At 52.2% G+C, this 22902-nt stretch overlaps 1 protein-coding gene across 2 annotated transcripts in view; it reads right to left on the bottom strand.

Annotated features, from left to right (window-relative positions):
• The window catches only part of VPS13D (vacuolar protein sorting 13 homolog D), a 2738381-nt gene that overhangs the window by 2235806 nt on the left and 479673 nt on the right, over nucleotides 1-22902 (bottom strand). For both annotated transcript variants that reach the window (XM_085608633.1, XM_085608634.1), the window contains exon 22: nucleotides 19810-19900. In XM_085608633.1, the coding sequence (XP_085464759.1) occupies nucleotides 19810-19900 (91 nt within the window). The remainder of the gene's footprint in view (nucleotides 1-19809; nucleotides 19901-22902) is intronic.

The following is a 22902-nucleotide window of genomic DNA, read 5'->3' as shown; positions in this document are numbered from 1 at the left end:
TCTCCAGGGTCGAGGGCAAAAAAGACCTGAGCGAGCGTCAACATCTTGGCCTTCTCCTTCTTGAGGAAGCAGTTGGCGTTTCTGAGATCCAAGATAGGACGCAGGCCCTTGTCTTTCATGGGTACCAGAAAGTAGTGGGAATAACAACCACAACCTACTTCTGGGGCACAAACACGCTTGATGGCTCACATGGCCATGAGAGCCGTAACTTTCTGTTGGGAGAAGGCCCAGATGATCTTCCGACATACAATGGCACTGAGGTGGCATGACTGGAGGGGTAGTCTTGAAGTGGAGGGAGTAACCCCTTCGGACTATCTGCAAAACCCACCTGTCCGTGGTGATGGTGCACCAGTGGGGGAGGTGATGGCGGATCCTGCCACCCACTGGTGTTTGATGGGCCTGAAATGTCGGACTAGGAAGGTTTGGAGGCTGCTGCAGAGGGAGGGGTTGGTGGACTGGCCCGCCCGCTGGCCCTCTGAAACACGGCAGTGGTTCCTATGTCCCCGGCCATGCAAAGGTTGTGCAGCTTGCGCCGGCCTGTGGCTCTGGGTGGGACGTAGTAGGGCACCCCTTCCGTAGCTACGAAAGGAGCGAAAAGCAGGCTGCGCAGTGCGGCTGGAGAGGCCCAAGGACTTGGCCGTAGCCCGCGAGTCCTTGAAAAGCTCTAGAACGTTGTCCCCTTTATCGCCAAAAAGGCGACGGCCATCAAAAGGCATGTCCATGAGGGCATTCTGGACATCCCCAAAAAAGCCAGTCGATCTCATCCAGGCGTAGCGTCAAAGGGCTACCGACGAGGAAATCGTCCTGCCTAGAGAGTCGGCGGTATCCAGCCCACAACGGAAGGTAAACTTCGCCCATCCCTCCTGGCAGCGACAGCCTGGGAGAGCACTGTCCGGGCCTCCTCAGGACACTGAGGCAGCACCTGCGCAACAGTGTCCCCCAACGAGTGGGAATAAGGGCCCAATAGACATGTGGTGTTTACCAACCGCAGTCCCAAACTGGTGAAAGAGAAAATCGCTCTTGGAGGTAGAGGCTTGGAGCACCAAGCTCTCAGGGGTGGGGTGTTGGGAGAGGAAAGTGGGGTCGCCCGAAGCCGTGCAGTGGCGTCGGGCAATCATCCTATCCACTGGAGCCCCCGTGTTGGGCCTGGATCAAAGTCGGTGAGAGCTTCACTAAACAGAAGCAGGGGCTCCGAAAATCTCACTTGCGGTTGAAGCACCTCTGTCAGGAAGTTAGTCCTGACCGCCACTGTAGGGTGCTTGAGATTGAGAGCCTCGGCCGCCCTACGCAACACCACTGCATATGACGCTCCCTCCTACAAAACCACGGTAGGAGGAGACAACATGCCAAGGTCAGGGGAGGTGTCCAGACCACTGGCATCCCCCAGGTCCTCTCTCCAGTCCTGATCACATTCTAACTGGTCAGTCATAGGCTCACCTGACCTCTCCCAGTCCCCCTCCTAATCCTCTGGATGCCAATCTGGCCTAAAAGGGACCCCAGGAGTAAACAGGGCACCAAAACCCAGCTCGGCGACAGACCCGGCGTCGGGCGGCACCGGTCCAGCTCCGGGTCCACATCAGGATGAAGGCCGGGGTCGATGCCTGCTGGGGGGCCGACTGGTGTCGAATGCGGGCGCGGTGCTGTAGGCGTAATGAGGTGAACCAGCGCCGATCCGGATCCAGGCCTGGATTCATGAGTGGCCTGCGGCACCGGATCCACCGGCAGAGAAGGCCTAGGCCCCCCAACCAAGTCCGCGGGGCCCGAAGGCGTGCCGGCGGGTTCAGGCTGCCCAAAGATGGCGTGCATCGCCTCATAAAATGTACGAAGCTGGGCAGGAGTCGCTCCGGGTCCTGAGAAGGGAGGGAAACCCGGAGTCGGCGGGAGGGGCACTGCCCGCTTCCCTCATCGTGTCAGCCAACCGACGGAGAGAAGTCGAAGCCTTCAGAGCCATGGACCTGCAGTTAGAGCATGACTTGGGGTCGTGGTCGCGCTCCAAGCAAAAAGAGGCACACATGGTGCGGATCCATAACCGACATAAGTCGAGAACAGGATCAGCAAGCCTTGAAGCTGGGCATCCCTATGTGCACCAGGAGTTGTAGGACTCAAAAAAGACAACGACAAAAGTCACTCAAAAAGTTCAGTCAAAAAGTGACTGGAGGTACCGCTCTCTCCGGATCTGCGCTGGCTGGCGCCAAAAAAGAAAGAACTGACTTCAGCGCGCAAGGGCGGCGTCTGAGTAGTTACTGCGACGTCATTCCGGCGAACATGACGCCAACAACGGACGCGGAGGCCGACTGACGCCACCTTCCGACGTGCAGAGGTACTGCTGACGAAAAAACTTTCCGGATACAGTCTGAAGCCTGGGGGTAATTCTAAGGTAAGGAATCTATAACTTTTTTCAGATATTTTTTCAGATATTTTCTTGTTCAGGAGTCCAACCTATTGGATTCCCTATTTGTGGGGTTCTCTGGGCTGGAACTCCGCTTCAGTTTACTAGCAGAAGCCTGAACTATCAATCTTTCTAGCATAGGATGTGCAGGCAAGTAAGATGCATCAGACAGTGCAGACTTATATTTATTGGAGGATGCCCTTGAAGGAGTACAAAAAGATTTAGACCATCAATCTTAAACCTGTTACGTACAATCCTCATTTAATGGGACAACCTCTTCAGCCGACTGATTACTTACATGAATCTTCGAACATAGAGACCCTCTGCTGTGGCCTGTACAACTGAATGTTACGGTATCTGCCCCCTTTTTAACCACTGTGCCAATAGTAGTTGGACTTTCTGACCTGAGGAGATTGGCCCCTGGACTGGTATCCAAACTACTTGCTGTGTAGAGATCAGCCAATGGGTCTAAAGGTGGTAGAAACCCATCACCAGAATTGTCACAAATTTTTTAGGCGGATTCAGAAAATCCAAAACATTGCATACCGATGCAAAAGATTCTACATTCTATTAAAAGCAGGTTACCAGGATTTTTTTATAGACCTTCAGATAGTCATGTGACCTTTCCTTGGCAAAATATAAAATCTGTTCAAACATTTGAGGAACAGGAACTGCGCAGAACAATGCCAGAGCTGAATTCAGTGTCCATCAAGTGGAAGTCGCTGGAACGGGAGCCAAATCTGACTTCAAAACTAACTTCAAACAAGAAATAATTGAGGACTTAACACATGACGCTGCAGTTGGAGCTGAGGCCAAAGTCAACAGGAAAGTCAAAACTGAAATCGACAGCATCACAACCTCCAGCAAAGGTGAAGGAGCTGAACCCACAATAAAACCAAATCCCCAGAAGAAGGTATACAGAATGAAATGTAACCATATATATTTATTTACTGGGTGCACATACACAGAAGGTAAATTGGCACTTGAAACCGAGCGGAGGAACATGGAGGGTATAGCCTGAAAATAAAGGGTGAATGGATGAGAAATATTTAACAAAAAGGGAAAGTGTTCAGAGCCCACTGCAGAGAGAGAAATTGTCTATGGTACATAGTTGCACAGTTTAGAACCAGAGCCCAAAAGGATCTGCCTCTGCAATGGACGCAACTGAAGCACAGGGCTTTCAGCATTCAGACAGAACTGGACCTTAAGGTTCTGGACAAAAAGTATAGAGTGCAAGAAAAAGGGAGAGCATGTTTGGTACAAGGCCAGGTGCACCAGGCATTGAGATAAAACGGACCCTTTGTTCACATAGAAGTCAATGAATGGAGCTTCAGGCAGAAGAGGCATGGTCATGTTTGTGCAGACTGCAAACCAGTTTGAAAGTCAGGTTTTAAAGATGTACTTTGAATGGCATAGTTCTAGTCCTATTAAGACTGATTTACAATACAATAGTCAAGTCAAGAAAGGATACAACATCAGACTCCTGATGTCGTTTTAGATGGAGGCAAAAATGAAAGGTAAAAAACAAGTTACTTGAGCGCTAGGTGGCGCCCGACCGTCATGGACGCCTTTCCGTGAGGCTCCCGACGCCGGTCCCCGCAAATCCGTCTGATTCCCCCCTGGACTGCCCTGGCCGGCCACGCTCTGGGCGCTGGGGTGTGTGAAGCTGCCCTGCTGCCCCACGCCTGCTCCTGGGGCGCTGTGATCACCGGGGGCCTGCCTAGACGACGCGCAGCCCAGCCGGCGGCGGACGGTGGCGGCTGCGGAGCCGCGACCCGGGCAGGCAGCAAATTTAGCCCGCGGCGCCCACGAGGGGCACAGGCCTGACCCGGCCGGAGACGAGGACGCGGCGGCCGCGAGGCTGCCGCGGGTGCTGTGGATACCGGCTGGGCGCTGTCCTGCTTCGCTGATGCAGTCCGGAGCCCCTGGAGTGCTGTGATGGGACCCCCCCGTGCGGAACCCGATGGCAGATTAGGCGGTGAGTGCGGCGGCGTGGGACCGTTTCACCTGGGCGGCTGCGGGGGTCGGGTGCGGAGGGGAGACCCCCCCATCGGGCCGTGCGTCGGCGGCCAGGGGGACCCGGACCCCCGCTCCCCCCCCCCCTTCTCTCTACCTTCTCCTCCTGGCTACGGCGCGGACCCGGCCCCATCGCTCCGAGACTGGCTGCCGGTTCCGGGTGTGGGGGGGCCCTCCTTGACTCGGGCCGCACATCGGCGGTCGGGGGGGGGTGTCGGTGCTGTTCCCCCCCCCACCCTCTCCCCCCTCATCGTTCGGGGCCCCAGCTGAAGATATCCGACAGGCGGCACCGTGCCCCCCCCCGGGGGTGGCGGGGAGAACGCACTGGCGAGGCGTCCCCCTGGAGAGGTGGGCTGTGCACAGGAGTGATGGCCCTGGCGACTACCGGCTGCGGTGCTCTTGAGGAACGATCCGCCGGCCTGGGACTGTGAGCTGCGTTGCTGGACCCCGCTTCGCTGGGGGAGGCCTACGGACGCGACTGCGGCGGGGGATCGGACTCGCTGCCCCGCTGAGGAGCTCATCGGAGATTGACCGCTGGGGCTGGTGGTGCCAGGCCCTTTCCGACCGCGGGTTCCACCCGCCGTCCCCCTGCTGGTCTCACGTCAGCCCGAGCACCCGCTGACATCCTGCTGGTGTATCTTCAGTCCGTTGCCCCGATTCGCTGACGGCCGCCCCAGAAATGGGTAAAGACAAAGCCAATAAGCCGGCGTCCGGGGCCACCCAAACCAGGATGGACAAATTCACGACCTCCGACAAGGGGCCGAGCTGGCCCCGGCCCCCGCTACAGACCTTGCTGCCATCCTGCAGGCCATCAACTCCTCCCGCGCCTCCCTCGAGGGCATGGTGGGAGAGGTCAAGGTGGACGTTGCTCTTCTCCGGCAGGATCTGCGGAATGCCACCGCCCGCATTTCAGAAGCCGAGTCCCGGATATCCACCGCTGAGGATGACATCCGCCACCTACAGGACCAGGTTCGGGAGCTGACCACCCACTCTAAAGAACTACACCGCCGGGTCGAGGATGCAGAAAACCGCGCTCGGCGCTGCAACCTGCGCTTAGTGGGATTTCCGGAGGGAGTTGAATCGGGCCGGGCGGACGATTTCATGGAGCGCTGGTTCCGGTCCTGGATGCCGGCGGACAGCCTATCTACTTCGTTCGTGGTGGAGAGAGCCCATCGTTCCCTGGCCCCCAGGCCCCCGGGTGCGCCCCCCCGGCCGTTCATCCTCAAGCTCTTGAACTTCCGCGACCGGGACGCCATTCTCCGCGAGGCCCGCTGCAAGGGTGCCCTCCACTACCAGAACCACAAAATCATGATATTCCCGGACTACACCCGCGAAGTCCAAGAGCTGCGCCGCTCCTACATGGAAGTGAAACAAAAGCTGCGCTCCCTGGGACTCCAATACCAGCTCCAGTTCCCGGCCCGCCTCCGGGTCGTCTTCCAGCACAAGACTCTGTTCTTCGATACCCCGCGGGCGGCCTGGACCTGGTTGACGGAGGAGCACCCCCTGCAGCGCTCTGGGCGCGGATCGCCTACGGGTATGCGGGGGGACGGGGAAGGCCCCGGACATCGAAGACCCGTCGGCAGCACCGCACGTTACCCCGGGAGCGCACGGCGGGGGAGGCGATCAACACGCGCTCTGGGGGACGGTCACGCCGGGGGTCGAGAGCCTCCTCTGCCTCCTCGGCCGCACACGCCAGTCCCGTGGCAGATGGACGGCGGGCCGTGTCACCCCGGCTCACGGGCCCTGCAACCCAACCGGCCGAGTTGGTGGACACTTCGGACCTCTCTCGCAGCCCTAACATTTGACTTTCTTTGCTTCTTTTGGGGGAGGGGGGGTGGGGGATGCCTGGGCGGGAGGTGGAATGCTCCGCTATCAGTGTTGCTCTTGGCCAGGGCAGGTAAATCAGGCTTGACTTTAGTTGTATCAGGGGTCCACTAGCGCTCAAGCCCAAGCGTTTTAGCTTGGTGGTTCTTCCATTTGGTTCGGGCGACAGATGCTTCCGTTTTCGAAGTATAGGGTGGGGGGTGGGGGGTTGGGGTTGGTTTGGGGTTGTTTCTTCCTCGTTGGGGAGATTTTGTTGGTGGGGGATGACTCCCTCTTATCTGTTGTGCTAAGGTATCATGTGCTGTTTGTCCTGTTCTCTCGCCCGATGTCCCGCTGTCCTTCCTCTCTAGGGACCTGCTCAGACGCGCCTCCAATGGCCCCCTCTTCTGTCCTAGACTATGGCTGACCCACCTGTCCCTAGGGCCGCCATGCGCATACTATCCTGGAACGTCAATGGTCTTCTGGACCGTTTTAAACGCATGGCGGTCCTCAAATATGCTCAACGTGCAGAGATCGATGTGCTCCTCCTCCAGGAGACTCACCTGTTGGGTAACAACTGCCCCTTCCTTGGCCGTTACGGTTATGACAGGGTATGGCATTCAGGTTTTGCACAGGGATCCCGAGGGGTGGCCATTTTGCTTCGCAAGTCCTTCCCCTTTGTCCTGACCCGGGTGCATTTGGACCCCCAAGGTATGGTAGTGGTGGTTTCTGGCGCTCTGGAGGGGCGGCCCCTTACCCTGATGTCCCTTTACGCGGCGCCATCCCTCCTGCCGTCGGCCCTCTCCCACGCAGCGGGTCTCCTCCCGACATTCCCGGCGGGTTCCCTCATTCTCGGCGGAGACTTCAACGCTGTCTACTCGCCCCACCTGGACTCGACGGGTCCGGTCTCCCTGACCCGCGTCGCCCGTGCAAAACAGCTCTCATCCTGGGCTGAATCACAGGGCCTCTGCGATGTTTGGAGGATCTGGCACCCGCAGGCGCGCCACTACACCCACACGTCGGCGGCCCATCACTCCCATGCCCGGATCGACCTCATCTTCGTACCATCCACCGATTGCGCGGGGGTGCGGGATGTACGCATTCTCCCGAGGGGCCTTTCGGACCACTCGCCGGTGCTCCTCGCTCTCGGCCCACCCCCCTCTCTGCCCGTCTGATGTGGCGTCTGAACAACTGGTTCCTCCACGACAAGGCTTTTCGGAAGGCGGTCGGGGGCGAAATAGCAGATTATTACTCTCATAATGAGGGATCTGTCATCTCCCCTGCCGTCCTGTGGGAGGCCGGCAAGGCGACTGTTCGGGGCGCCGCTAAGGGGCATCTGCAACGCCAACGGCGGGCCCAATCCCAGAAGCTCGCGGAATGCGAAGCCCAAGCCTTGGAACTGGAGCGCAGTCTGGGGGACTTGGATGATGCCGCACGGTCTCGTCGCTTGGCCTTCCCGCGGGAAGAGATTCGCCTACACTCCCTGGAGGCGGCGAAGATTCTATGGCGCTCCTCGGAGGCCCGGGTGTACGGCTGGGGAGACAAAAACGGCACTCTTCTCCACCGACTGGCGACCTATCCCCGGGCGGGAAGGATCATTCCAGCCATCGCGGACCCGGCGGGTGGCATCCACACGGCCTCGGTGGCGATAGCCCAGGCGTTCGCTGACTATTATTCCCAGCTGTACCGTCACAGGCCGTCCACGCTCTCCCTAGAGGAGTTGCTGGGGACGAACGGGGCGACGCTTACGCGGCTGCAGCCTGAGGTTTCTGAGACCCTTGATTCGCCGATCGAACTGCAGGAGATTGAAGAGGCTATCGGCCGCCTGGCGCCTGGGAAGACCCCGGGACCCGACGGGTTCCCCCAGGAGTACTACGCTCACTATCGTGAGACTCTGGCCCGAGGCTTCGGGACCTATTTGCGGCCGTGGTGGAGACGGGCTCGTTCCGGCCCGAAACGGACACAGCAACCATAGTTGCCCTCCCCAAGACACAGCCTCCCTCGCGGTCCTGCTCCGACTACCGGCCGATATCCCTTATCAACACCGAACTCAAAATCTATGCTACGGTCCTGGCGCAGCGGTTGCGCCGGTCGAGCGGGGGACCAGACACTGCCTGCGGCGCCTACACCTCGCGAAGACGCACCGTGGCCGCCTGTCCCCCTATCTGGCCCTCCTCTTGGTTGACTTTGAAAAGGCCTTCGACTCCGTGGGATGGGCGTACTTAGGTGACGTCCTGGAGCGTATGGGCTTCGGTCTCCGGTTCCGTGCCATGGTAGCGGTCCTGTATGCGCACCCGCGGGCCCGTGTGTTGGTCAATGGGGCTCTATCTCGCCCGTTTCCCATAGGCCGGGGGACGCGCCAGGGATGTCCGCTCTCGCCCCTCCTTTTCGCTCTGGCCATGGAACCCCTGGCGGTGCTGATTCGCGCGGATCCCGTTCTTCGCGGATGGGAATGGCCAGATGTGGCCCCCGATAAGATTGCCCTATACGCGGACGATGTCCTCCTCTATCTTTCTGATCCAGCGACCTCGGGGCCCCGGGTCCGCCGGATCCTCCATCGGTTTGGCCAGGCGTCGGGTCTCCATCTGAACCCCAAAAATCCGTTCTAGTCCCGCTGCACCCGTCGCGGGAATGTTTCGACTGGCAATCGGATATTCCCCTCCGGAGACTCTCCTTTAAGTACCTGGGGATCTGGGTCACCCTCCTTCCGGAACTCTGCTGGGCCCTCAATGTGGCTCCAGTAGTCAACAAAACCAGATCAGATATGCTCCGGTGGCAGTCCCTCCCATTGAATCCGCTGGGGAGAGTCGCCTTATATAAGATGATGATCCTCCCCAAGTTTCTTTACATGCTACAAAACACTCCATGCCCCTTTCCGCGCCCGTGGTTCCGGGACCTGGATAAGATGGTGACCAAATTCCTCTGGGGCGGCGGTAGGCCTCGGCTGGCCTTGGATCGCTGCAGGGTCCCCTCCTAGGACGGCGGCCTGAGCATGACTAACCTCTACCTTTACTATCTGGCCACCCAGCTACTGGTTCTCGGGTGGTTGGGGCGATCCGGCTTATCGACTCGAGGTGCACTGCCTCGGGTTCTCCTCCATCCAAAACATGCTCTATGCACAACGATCCCCCTGTCACTCCCCGACGTCGTACGGGCTCCCTTTCTCTCGTGGCGCACGGCCTTGCGGCACACCAGATGGTCAGGGACGTCCACGCAACTCACTCCGCTTTGGCACGGGACATGGCTGCGGGAGGTGGTGGGACTAGCGGGCTTTCGGCAGTGGGATCTTCTTGGTATCTCCTGTCTGGGCGATATATGGCGTGGGAGCCGCATGTGTTCCTTCCAGGAGCTTCAGACCCGCTTCTCGCTGCAGCCTTCTCAATTCTACCGCTACCTTCAATTGCGCCACGCGGTCCGGGCTCACGTCCCTCTAGACTCCAGACTGCCATCCCATAGCCCGCCTGAGGCTCAGGTGATGTTGGGGTATCTTGGGAAGGGGGGTATATCCCGCATTTATAAATCCCTGATTAACAATACCCCGGTGGACTGGAGCGGGCTAAAACAGCGATGGGAGGCCTGGGTGGGACCCCTGGATGAGGCGGACTGGAGGGACGCACTTATGGGCCCTCGGTCGCTTACCACCTCCGCTAGGCTGCGGCTTATCCAACTCTATTACCTCCACACTGCCTATCTGACTCCGGACCGCCTGTATCGTGCGGGCCTCCGCGCGGACGCCTCCTGCACTCGCTGTGGGGTAGCTCCGGCGGACTTTTTCCATATGGTGTGGTCTTGTTCCCGTCTGGAGGACTATTGGGCAGCGATCGAAGCCGAGCTAGCGGAGGTCCTGGGATGGGAGGTTCCCCACGAGCCTAGAATGGCCCTGCTGGGCATCATGGACGGGATGGACGGGTCCCGTAACGAGAAATACTTCCTCGCCACTGCCCTTATGGTGGCTAAGAGAGATATAGCGGCAGTGTGGTCACAGCCAGACCCGCCCAGAATGGCTACCTGGAGTAGAGGGGTGGATTGGTGTGCGGCCCAGGAGCGATCGCTATACGCTGCACGGGGCTGCCCCAAAAAATTCCGCAAGATATGGGGGAAATGGCTGGGGGGCCTGTTTTGAAGGGTGGGGGCGCAGAGGGTGGGGATGGAGGATGGGGGAAGACGGGAGGGTTTTTGCAATTGCTTGTTGATGCTTCCCTGATTGCAGTTACTGATGCCTTGTTCAATGCACTGCTGTATATCATTCTTGATATTGTTCTTTATGCCGCAAAACACAATAAAAATTTGTTTATCAAAAAAAAAAAAACAAGTTACTTACCTGTACACTGTGGTTCTCCAATATTGATATCATACAAATTTACAAACAGCATGTAAAGAACATAGAAGAAGAAAAGCTGCCTACCTTAGGCAAAGAGATGTCGGAACGTAGCTTGCCCAACAGCAATATAGGCCTTTTTCCAACCAGCAAGGCGGTAATGCTTCGGGAATGTGTGAGCGTTCGCCCACATTGCCTCCCTTCGCAAGAAGCGGACGACCAGCTTTTTCATGACAGAAAGAAATCATGGAGGTGACCCAACGAGCAATGCTGACCCGTGTCAAGGCTTGTCCTTTCCTAGGTGCCGAGAAAGAGATCAGTAGCTGAGAGGATTTAGGAAGGTATCAGTTCTTTGTAGATACAACTTTAAACATTGTTTAATGTCCAAAGAATGCAAGGCCCTTTCCACTGCTGAGGATGGATTAGGAAAGAACGTTGGTAAAACAATTGGTTCATTGAGGTGGTAAGTTGAAGGCACCTTAGGTATAAAAGAAGGGTTAGTGCATAGGATAACCCTGTCTGGCAAAAATTGCAGATACAGGTCTTTTATAGTGAGAGCTTGGATTTCACGGATACGTCTGGCTGATGTAATGGCTAAAGAGGATAGCCATTTCCAGGAAAGGAACTTCAATTTGTGTATTGGCTCAGAGGGAGGATGCATCAGTTGTGACAGAACTGTGTTTAATTGCCACAAAACTGTAGGAGGCTTAACAGCCGGAATAGCTCTTAAAAGTCCCATCATAAATTCTTTGACGAGTCGGTTAGACTACAGAGAAGTTTGATTTGAGCATCTTCTATACCTAGAAATTGAAGCAAGGTGAACTCTTATGGAAGAGTGAGAAAGTCCTGAATTTGCTAAGTGCAAGAGATTAGGCAGCACCTACTCCGGAGATGATGAGAATGGATGTAATGCTTACGAGATACACCAAGCACAAAATCTCTCCCATTTAGCTGAGTAACATTTCAATGTAGACGGAGCTTGAGACTTCTGTAGTATCCTAGAACACTACTTGGAAAGCCTCAAATCCCCAAAGTCAGCGCGTTGAGGAGCCAAGCCGACAAATGAAGAAAGGGAATTTGTGGATGAGCCACTTGGCCCTGGTTCATGTATAGAAGATCCTCATTTGGAGGGAAGAGAATCGGAGAACACTTTGATAGGCGATGCAGCTCGGTGTACCAGAACTGTCTTGCCCAACATGGAGCAATGAGAATGATCCGACAAGGCTCTTGCTTCATTTTCTGAAGTGCTCGAGGAATGAGTGGAAACAGAAGAAATGCGTAGGCGAACATCCCTGTCTAAGGAAACTGGAAGGCATCTCCCCATAAATTTTGATGAGGATGTCTGCTTGCAAAAAGAGGACACTTCTTGTTCCCGAACGCAACTAACAGATCTAATGTAAGGTAACCCCAGGATTGAAAAACCTCCTTCAAATTCTGGTAGTTGAGCTCCCATTCGTGGTACTGTTTGGAGTCCCTGCTGAGAGAGTCGGCCTTCTCGTTGTGAATCCCTGGCATGTTCTCCACTCGCAAGGAGATGTGGTTTGCAAGGAGCCATTCCCATATCTGCTGAGCAAGAAGGGAAAGCGCTCGAGATCTCGTTCTGCCTTGCTTTCGGAGGTAAAACATTGTCGTAGTGTTGTCCGTCCTGACGAGCACTGACGCACCTTTGATCCGAGGCAGGAAGACCATCAGACCTAGAAACACTGCTTTGAGCTGCAGAATGTTTATATGACACTCCGAATCCTGTTTGGACCACTTGTCGTGAACCTGTAATTGTTAGGGTGAGCCGTCCACCGACGCATCCAAGGTCATCACCAGCTGTGGCACAGACTGAATGAAAGAGAGGCCTTGCGACAGGTTGTCTTTGACCATCCACCAGTCCATAGCAGCCATCATTGATGCTGAAATGCGAACCTTGTCATTGAATGAGCCTTGAGACTGAACCCACTGCGCATCCAGCTGTTCCTGTACCAGTCGCATGCGAAGTCGGCAATTGGGAATGACCGGGATGCAAGAGGGCATCATTCCCATCATCGACTTGCACTGCCTCACGGAAACAAACCTTTTTGTTGAAAGAAACATTGTCATGCCCAGAATCCACATATCCACATTATTCTTTCTTGAGTGGGAAAGGCCTTGCCCAGCTCTGTGTCGAGATGTGCACCCAGAAAGAACAACGATTTGGCCGGGTTAGTGGACGATTTTGTCCAGATTGATGCGAAGACCCAGAGACTGGAAGAGAACCCGGCAAGTCCTTGTTGAAATTTCTGCCGCTTGAAAAGATGGAGCCTTTATGATCCAATCGTTCAGGTATGGGAACACCTGGTGACCTGAACGTCTTAAGAAGGCTGCTATCGGTGCCATGCACTTTGTGAACACCCTGGTAGTAGACTTCAAACCAAATGGAAGCACTTTGAATTGGTAAATGGAGCCCTGCCACTTTGAACCTGAGGAATGTTCGATGTTGAGGGTGGATGGGAATATTAAAATAGGCATCGAGGAGATCGAGAGAGGCCAGAAAATCTCCTTATTCCATGAGAAGAAGAATTTACTTAAGAGAGAGCATCCTGAAAGAATGACTCTTGATGAACTTGTTCAGCATTCTGAGGTCCGTGACCTGCCTGCATTTTCTTTTTTATGATGAAGAAGTGGGAATAAAACCCCCAGTTTTGCTGGTTGAGGGGTACTTCCTCTATCGCTTGCTTGGGAAGAAGCAAATGTATTTCCTTTTTGAGATCTGGAAGGTGACGGAGAAGAACTTTGCGCAGTGGAACATTTGGAGGATGCTGAATGAATTCTAGCGTGTGGCCATGCTGGAAGATTTCTACAACCCATCTGTCTGAAGAAATAGAGTTCCATTAAGACTATGGTAGCAGGGCCCTGATGAGCTTTATTGTCTCCTATTGGAGTCTTGGGGCTTTCCAGTAGTGCTGCCTCTTGCATCCTGCCAGTCTTGAATAAGTCTGAGCGGTGTTGGACTGGAAGGGCAGGTTGTATGGCTGGTAGGTGTGAGAAGTTGGCCTGATGTATGATGTCACTAGTTATAGTGTACACCTTATATCAGTCCAAATACCCTTATGGTGATTGGTTGTAAAGTCAACCTTATAGACCAGCTATCCTAGTGGTAGCATGGACAAGAGCAGTCTTAGGCTAAACTCTGAATGGCATGTGAAGCCAGCTGTGATACCATATATAATCCATTGAATACCAAATGAAAGGACACCACAACAGATATATATATAAAATAAAGTGTATTTATTCTAAGCAAACCCTCAGCACTCTTTATGAGATTCGAGGTAAGTACAACACAGTCTTATTAATGCATACAGTAAGTCACACAGGTAAGTAATACAGTTAGGCCCTAGGGGCCACGCAAACCATATACTAAATAAGTGGTATAAGAACCACTGTCACGGAAATAGAATAGGCCTAGGCCTAGGGAATCGCTGGGGCTACACTACACTAGCGTTAGTTAGGAAGTGGGAGGCCCACGGGATTCGTGTGCAGAGTGGAAACACTCACGCGTAATGCGTAAAAGTCAATAGCAATATTACAGTTTAGAAATAGATAGATTTAGGACACTTCCGGAGTAGCTAGGAAGTTGAGACTTGAAAACTAGACACTAGGATAGTCACTATCCTGATGAGCACCGGAGTACCCAAGTTACCTAGCCCACAGGCTGCGGGTGCATAGGGGTGAAGATGCGTCGTTTTCGTCGTCGACTCCTATGGATGCCTGAAGAAAGATGCTGACAGGCAGTCAGTGAAGAGTGTCCGGTGGATCCCAAGGCTGGGATCAAGAAGAGAAGAAACCTGCAAGCAGAAGGGACAGAGTCAAGGTCACTAGCCAGTGACCACGTGGAACCAGGAAGGAACCAGGCGATGTCGTGAAGAGTTGCAGGTGAAGGTGAAGCTTGTCGCTGCAGCCAGGAGGACCAGGAAGCGTCGAGGACGACCAGAACCAGGAGGCGAGCTGTCCCACGAAGGCTCTTGCTGTCGGCGGCGTCGAAGTTGGACTAGGACTCACCAAGCCTTGGCAAGCGGAACCCACGAAGAACAAAGGACTTGCTTCTGGTGCAGACCAGGAAGGTCTGGGGTGCTTCTTCTTTGCAGAGAAGCGGGAGCCAGTCTGGAGGAGCCAAACCAGCGCTGAAGATTTCAGGGTGCGTCGTCACAGAGGCCACTAGCCAGCGGGCAAGCAACCGGACAGACGCGGCAGGCAGGAAAATGCTGAAGGGCCCCACGCAGGACTCGTGGAGTGTGGGGGGCTGATCTTCGGTGCAGATGGTGCTTGGGGTTGGGGCTTCTCAATCCCCGGTGCACAACTTCGAGGGTACCTCAGAAGCTGCGCTGTAAGTTACTAGCCACTTTTCCCAGGTAGCCGGTCCCACGTCGCTCGTCGCCTCCACGGATCTCAGCTCTGCTGCAGATGTGGATGAGGGTCGGAGAAGTCTGGAAATCAAGGCTCTGGTCGGGCTCTGCAGTCGGTTCCTCGTAGAACGGTCGCAAAGCAAAGGGTAGTCTCTTGATGGTGCCTGTTTGCACAGGGTAGCCACTCCTTGGCTACAAGGGAGATTCTTCAGTCTTCTTCTTTCGTCGAATGTCGAAGGTCCAGAGTTTCTGTTCAGTTTAGCAGGTTCAGGATAATCTAAAGTCTTGAGGCCCAACTCCCACTCTTATACTAATCTGGGGGGCTGGGATACCTGCTAGGTCACGCCTTATGGGTGGGACCTGGGAGGGGGTGGTTACACCCACTTCCCTTTGTCCAGTTTCGCGCCAGAGCTGGGGCTGGAGTGCCCCAGCGCCGGTTTGAACTGGACTATGCAAGGAACACCTTGTGTGCCCCAGGCATGTCTCATTCCTTTCAGCCCACCCTGCCCCAATACACTAAAGGCTGTCTGGAGAGGTGCTAGCACCTCCCCAAGCAGGAAACCTATTGTCCAGGCCTCCCTGGCTGGGATCACCCCCAGCTGCAGGAGGTCAGACTTGTGTCGTGGCAGCAGCATCCATTTTGTGATGCTGAGGCTTTGGTCAGAGGCTAACAGTTGAAGTATGATTTTAACATGTCTTTCCCTCTAGAAGGGGGGAATAATATTCTCATGTCCAGAAATGGCATGGGGGTATTATTCCCTAGTGTTAGACACCTTACACGACATGTTTTGATAAAGCCAAACCATAGTTACCATAACCGTCTAAGATTATAAGGCACTTTAAGAGTATATGGTAGGCTATATCATAGAACAGCTATAAGGACAAGGTTCCGAAAGCTGCAGACAGGCTCAGCTCATGCTAGAGCACCATCTCACATGTTACCAAGCACTCTGCCTCCAGGATTGTCAAGGCCTGCCATAGGAGTGACTGATAGGTACACATGTGTCTATATGTAAGTTAGGTATAGGAATACTACACCTAAGCAAGGGGTGAGTACACGACCTTGCCCCAGCTGAGTGATCAGCCAGTTGTGTCAAAATGGAAGGCCAGGCCAGGGGTGGCACAATACATGCTGCAGCCCCTGGTAGGCCTAGGGTACACCTATGCCCTGGGTACCTAGGGTACACTGTACAGGGGCCAATAAGGTGATCCTATCCAAATGGGTTATGCACCTAAAGTACATAGTATTAATTTAGAGAGAGAACAGCAGGGCTGTGGGTCTGATTAGCAGGCCCACAGCCACATCTAAGTCGAAAACCAGTAAAGCAAAAGCAAAAAGTGGGGGTGAACATAGAAAGCAGACCCTACTCTCCTACAGTAGGTACTCTGCAGATATGGCTGGAACCGCTGCTGAAATTGTAGACAGGATAAGAATTGCCCCTGATCTCTAGCCCGAAAGGAATGAAAGCGGCGCTGCTAGAGATTGCCTAAGGCGCTGACTGTATCTGTGTCTTTCTTTATAGATTGTAGCTCCTCGTCTATATTCTTGCAAAACAAGCACTCCCCATCAAAAGGCATGTCTAAAACCTCAGCTTGGACATCTGGCCGAAAGGTGGTTGCTTTTAGCCATCCCTGGCGATGCAGAACTGCCGCTCCTGCCATTTGTTGAAGAGGATGAAACGTCCATAGTTATCTCAATGGGCTCCGAAGACGCTCTTTCTCCCTCCACAAGAATATCTTTTGCCTCTTTATTTTTATCTTCCGGGAGATACTCCAACAGAGTGGAGATGTCCAACCACATCTGCCGGTCATATCTCCCCGAAATGGCCGTGGCATTAGAGGCTCTAATGGAGGTAGCCGTCAGAACCGAGAACCTCTTTCCAATACTGTAGAGGCGACGGCCCTCCTAGTCCGGTGTGGCAGTGTTGGGAGATGCTGGATTCTTGGCTCTTCTCTGTGCTGCTTGCATGATCACAGAGTCCGGCCTCGGGTGACCAATGAGGCATGCAGGAGAATCGTCAAGAGCCTTGTATTTTTTATCCAGTTTTGAAATAACAGCTGGAACGTAGGCAGGTGTTTTCATTAACTTTAGCCCTTCTTGCCATAGAAAGTCAATTATAGGAATTGCTCTAACTGAACGTGAGTGCCTGGTTTAAAGTCATATAGAAAACACTCAGTTTGTTTAGTTGGTACTGGCAAATCAAAATGTTTGGAGGCCCGCTCTAGAAGATCATGAAATCCCCTGGTATCTGCCGGAGGGGAATCCGCAGCAGGAGGGTTAGTAGATGGTGGCATAGGGTCTATGTAGTCATCCCATTCATCATGGGCATCTGTGTCCATTTGTATCTCACCTTCTTCTGTATGAGCATCCTGAGTATCCTCTGTGATGACTATAGGAGGAGGGAGGGGTTTCTCCCTTGTGGATTTGGGAGTACTCTGACCCGGAAGAATAGTGGGTATCTCTTGGAGAGGTAAAGGCCTCTGAGGAGCGTCCAGAAAATGCTTGTAGTAGTCATTAAGCATGTGACCGAGATCAGACACCAGAGACAGTGGAACATTCATTGATGGTTCTATAAACTGATGACGCTCCTCCTCTCTGTCATCGTAAGGATCACCTTCCTGGAAGGAATCCTGTCTCTGCATGACGGATATGTCTCTTTCCGCAAAAGAAAATTCCCCTGTCAAGAAAGAAGATGGATCATTGCCCTCAATGTCCTCATCATCAGAATCTTGGCACTTGACCCTAAACTGATGGACTGTGTGCAGGGCCAAACATACCTTCATTCCCTGACTCTTGGAAGTCCAGAAGGCAAGCAGGAGGTAAAGGAGATATTTTGGGCTGAAGGAGACAGATTTCTCCCTCCGTAGACTGTCCCGCCAACGGGCTTGACGACGGTGCAACAGCTGAAGCGATCGTCTGTGGTACTGTCGTCGGTGCGTGGATGGTCTTCGTCTGCGGGGACGTCGTCGCTGAAATCATCGACGAACCTGTGGTGGACGGTGAAATTCTCGTTGACGGTGAAGGCCTCGTTGACGACGACGTTGTTACCATTGATGAAGCTCCCGCTGTGGTCTTAAATCACATAAAGCAGGATTATGGTCTTCCCTAAGCACCTTAAGAAAGAGGGATCAAGGTCTGTAATAGATGACCATTTCCTATAAATCTTACAGTGCTTGAAGTTTGTAGACTTACGAGGAGACATGACATCAAAAAGCAGCAACAATGCGAAAAACAACAAAAACTTAGAATAATCATTGAACATTTTCAATGTCTCCGGATCCGTGACAGAAAGAACAGTAGTCACCATCACACATGACACCAGTCTGAGACTACAATGCAACATTCTTGTCCGAAGGACTAGAAAAAACAAAACTATAGAAAACCTAATAATCTTAGGAAGGCTATTTCATTTTGGTGGCCCAAAAGTTGTTTTGGGTACAATGAGTAAAACATCAAAATTTAAGTGCTTCTGTTTTACTACAAGTTGACGTATTTTCTATGCCATTCCCAAATAGGGATACAGGAATACACATCTTGTAGGTCTAAGGATGCCATTCAGTCGTGGTTACGCAGGGCTTGACATTATGCATAGCTGTTAATCACATCAAATGAAACTGGAAATGTAAACCTAAGATCTCTATCGAAAGTTGGCTAAATGACATCCACATCTCAAAGGAAAAGATATCTTACAAGCTACAAAGCAAAGCAGATTATTTTTCTATCAAAATCTGGGGTAATTACGAAGGGTCCCATTGGAATTTGCCCATTATTAGGTGGAGGCAAACCAAGGCGATGTCTTCAATTCCGACCAGTATCCACTCACCAAATATTATGCATCACAAGCTATTCCATGCAGAATGGGGAATAACACAGGGAACCCGGGTACTATTCTGCAGGTCACTCTTCCTTATGAGCTGAAAATTGGTTCCTTACAGCTGATATATACCACCAGCTTTGTGGAGTCAGAACCGGAGAGCTGGGGACATGGAGGTGGGGAGAGTGCTCACCAAGGCTGAGAAATGCTCTCAGAATGTTGTCTGCCACCCCCAGTGGAGTTGGAGGGGGTTGACGAGGCTGGACTGTACATCTTCCTGCATGCAGTTTACTAGGTGTGGGTTTGCACCTGATGAAACCGGCCTAATGTCACTGGACCCGATAATCGAGATTGAACAGGGAACCCCTCTGACTTGGCCGTTGCGATATCCTCCCTGGGTAATGCCCATTAGCAGAGTCCAGTCAGGTTAGTACCATGAAAATTATCGCTGAAGTCTTAAAGGATATGATTAGGCATAGTAGTACACAACAATGCGAGGAGGAGGAAGGTTTGCAAAATATTGAGAACCACATAGACAGCCTTTGTTAAATGTAAGAAATATCTTCATACATGTCAGAAGAGCTATTTTGATTCTCTTCATTTGCTGTGACAGCTGTGACTGTGGGTTGATTGTACTCAAACACATTAAATATAAGCCCTTTTAGATCATAAGCCACAAGATGAAACACATACCTATTTCTCAATACCACCTGCTAAGTTCATTTACAAAAACAATACCACAAACACTAGATAAAAACGCTTTCAATTTTCTTGACTCCAAAAGTAATGTTAATGTACAGTAAGACAACATACTTGTTCTTGACCCAAATGCTGCACAAAAACGACTATTTTGTTCTAGCTATCTGCAAAGATCCTTGATCTAGCTACAAACTCATTCAAATGTTGAAATTAAGGAGAACACATTTAATTAATCCCACATACCCTGAAAACAGGTGTGCATAAAATATAACAATCAGAATTTGACATTGTTATTTCTTTAAATTCAGTCATATTTTTCAGATGGTAAGACTATGTACCTAGTCAGAGTAGCTTTTGCCTGACGCACAATATCATTTCAGCACATTTCTGAAAACGTACCTATAACTTCACGGTGAGCAACAAGTTTCAACACACTTGCTTTCGCGAGTTCATTTGTTGATTTATTTAGAACTAGAGATAATGAGTGAACCTGGTGAATCAGAAACAAAGAAGACATTGGTGCACAGCTCTCAAATCTGAAGGGAAATGGTTTAAAACAAAGCAAACCCAATTTATATATTTTAAGAACCATAATACTCATTAAGAAGTAACTCTTCATTTTGTGGTTACAGAAACGTGGATGAAACAAACATTTATAATATTACTTTGTATTTTTTCGGTGTTTACATCTATTTCACAAACAAGCTTTGCATACAAATCTATACGTAATTAATAAACAGGGGCTGCCCTTTAAAATACCTAGAACCTGGAGCACATGCTAAACAAACAACAGTTCCATGTATTAAGAAATGTTTTTTTTCCCCAGAAACTCAACAAATATCAATAGATGAGAATTTTGAAAATTTCAAAACAATAAAGCAGGGAGACACACTTAAACAAGTATTCAAAATGTTTAGCTGCTATACAAAAAGTGTTATGGGCTCGTGAGTGTTCACGCAGTGATTAATGACAAACAAATAATAGAGTGTGTACACAAGCAAAATGACCAAAGGAGTAGATAATTGACGCTCTTTAATATTCATTCAATTATTGATCCATCAATGGATACAATCATATAAGTTACATTGCCCCTTTATGTCGAAAAATTTCAACCCTAGCCTTGTTTTCGGTCATCATGAGGACAGTTAACATTCATACGGAGCATCAAGCCATGTATGAATCCGGTTCAGCATTCTGAATCTTAGAGGGAAGGTTCTGCCAGTAAGGGCTAAGCAAAAACAGAATTAGGAATCAGCCACTCAAGCTACGTCAATCCACAAGGCAAGGCATCTAGAATAGCTGCTGTGCATCTGATGAACATTTAGCCAGATCGTGGCACAGGATGTCTCACGGAAACAGCTGCAACAGTCGGCATCCAAATAAGCAAAGAGATTGTATTTGTTTGGTGTTTACATTTATTTCAAAACAAGCATTTACAATGCAATGGTCTCGGCATTGTTAAAGTCAGAGCTATTGGCATTGCTCATTACATTATTTTTGTTTATGTTTTTGTTTTTAAAACATTTAAAGAAACGGCATTGTTATTTACAATGTCAATAGCTTAATCTCTCTCAAATGCGAGACCTATTTTTGTGCAGGTTTCCTTCCTGCACAAAAATAATCATCCCCTCAACGCAGGCACCCTTGCACCATGGTACAAAGGTACCTGTGTGGGAGGGGTGTAGGAAAGCAACAACACAGGAAGGGATAGGCAAGCAACAACAGGGAATGGGCAGGAAAGCAACAACACAGGAGGTGGGACGGGGCAGGAAAGCAACAATGTGGGAAAGGGGCAGGCAAGTGATAACGGGGTAATGGGGCAGGTAAGTAACAATGCAAGAGAGGGGCAGATGGGAAAGACCAGGAAAGCAAACTGTAAGGAGTTGGCCAAAGCTCCCATTGAAGAGTTTCTATCTATTCTGGGCCCAGTGATTGGAGGAAAGTTCTCAGGAGAACATCGATGAAAATAAAAGATCATGTCAACAGTTTAACATCTCCCAATTCCTCTGCCAAGTCCTGAGAAAGTTGGGCCTGAGCGGCCATAGGGTCTTCAGACCCCTCCCAGTCTCCCTCGTCATCCGATTCCCAATAAACAGGAGGAATGATCGGAGCCGGGCAGTAGATGAAGCGTTCACCAATCGGCGCCGTGCCGGCGTCGGGTCTGGACCGGGGCTAAACTGGGGAACGACGTCGTCCGTGGAACCGGTGTCGGCGCTAGCGGAGGAGGCGTCGTGAGGTCGACCGGCGCCGACCGAGATCCAGGCCTGGATCCCTCGGGGACCTGCGGCGTCAGGGCCAGAGCCGTCGACGGCGCCGGGGCCGCCGGCACGCGATGTCGCCCAGTCGAACCTGCGGGGCCCGAAGGCGCGCCTACAGGCGTCGACGGCGGAGCCAGACCCCTCATGGCCAAGAGGAAGGCACTGACTTTCGCCGGAGTCGCGTCAGTCCCAGGGACCGGCGGGTATGGGGACGGATGCGGCTCCTGCGGCTCCGACGGAGCCGCGGGGGTGGGACCACCCTGACCCTCGGCCGAGTCGCGCGAGGGGAGTCCGAAGAGCGATGTCGTCTCTTGGACTTCTTGGAGTGCTTCGACTTACCCGAAGACCCCGACGAGTGATGACGATGGCTGCGGCTCCGCGAACTGTCCTTGGACCTCCTCCTGGACCGGGACCGAGAGCGACGCGGAGCCGAGTGCCGAAGCTCGAGTAGCTTACGGGACCGCTCCCAGGCAATAAAGGCACCGGTGATGGTGATCCGTCACCGACATCAGGCGATGACAGGCGTCACAGGCTTTGAAACCGGGCATCCTACCGGCACCAGAGTCGAGTCAATAGACCAAAATAAGTCAAAAAAGTTAGTCAAAAAATGACTAGGGATAAGCTCTTCCCGGATCGGCGCTTACTGGAGCGTAAAAAAGAAGAACTGACGTCAGCGCGTGAGGGCGGCGTCTAAGTACTCCGTCGACGTCATTCCGGCGCACGACGCCGATGACGGACGCGGAACCGCAGACGACGCCTAGCGACGCACAAGGGGTATTGCTACAAAAATCTTTCCAGATCCAGCCTGACGCCTGGGGATATTCTAAGGTGAGGAATCTAACTAACGTGTTTCTTTCAGATCCCCCCTTACAAACTGACCAAATTTACAAACAAAATTGTCAATGGGGTGCTGCGCTTAAAAACTCTGATGTGTAACTGGCAGTAAAGAGACCAAACAGAGGTGCAAGGAAGGAAGGCAAGTCAATACTCACATCTCTGAAATAAAAGACCATAAGAGGTGCTCTTCTAATTTATCTGGGCTAGAGCCTTTATCCTATAACCAAAGTCAACCATTAATTCTGGAATAAACTAAACACGGCACACCTCAAAAGAAACTTTTACACAAGCGATATCTAATGTAACTTGGCATAACTTGCTAAAAGATGTCGCCTCAGTGCCTCCCAGCAAGGCAACCTCAACCCAGTCTATTCACTGAGAGCCTCTCCGGATCAAC

The sequence above is a fragment of the Triturus cristatus genome, chromosome 1_2, assembly GCF_964204655.1.
Source record: "Triturus cristatus chromosome 1_2, aTriCri1.1, whole genome shotgun sequence".
NCBI classification, from domain to species: Eukaryota; Metazoa; Chordata; class Amphibia; order Caudata; family Salamandridae; genus Triturus; species Triturus cristatus.
This window is presented reverse-complemented; position numbering and strand designations above follow the sequence as displayed.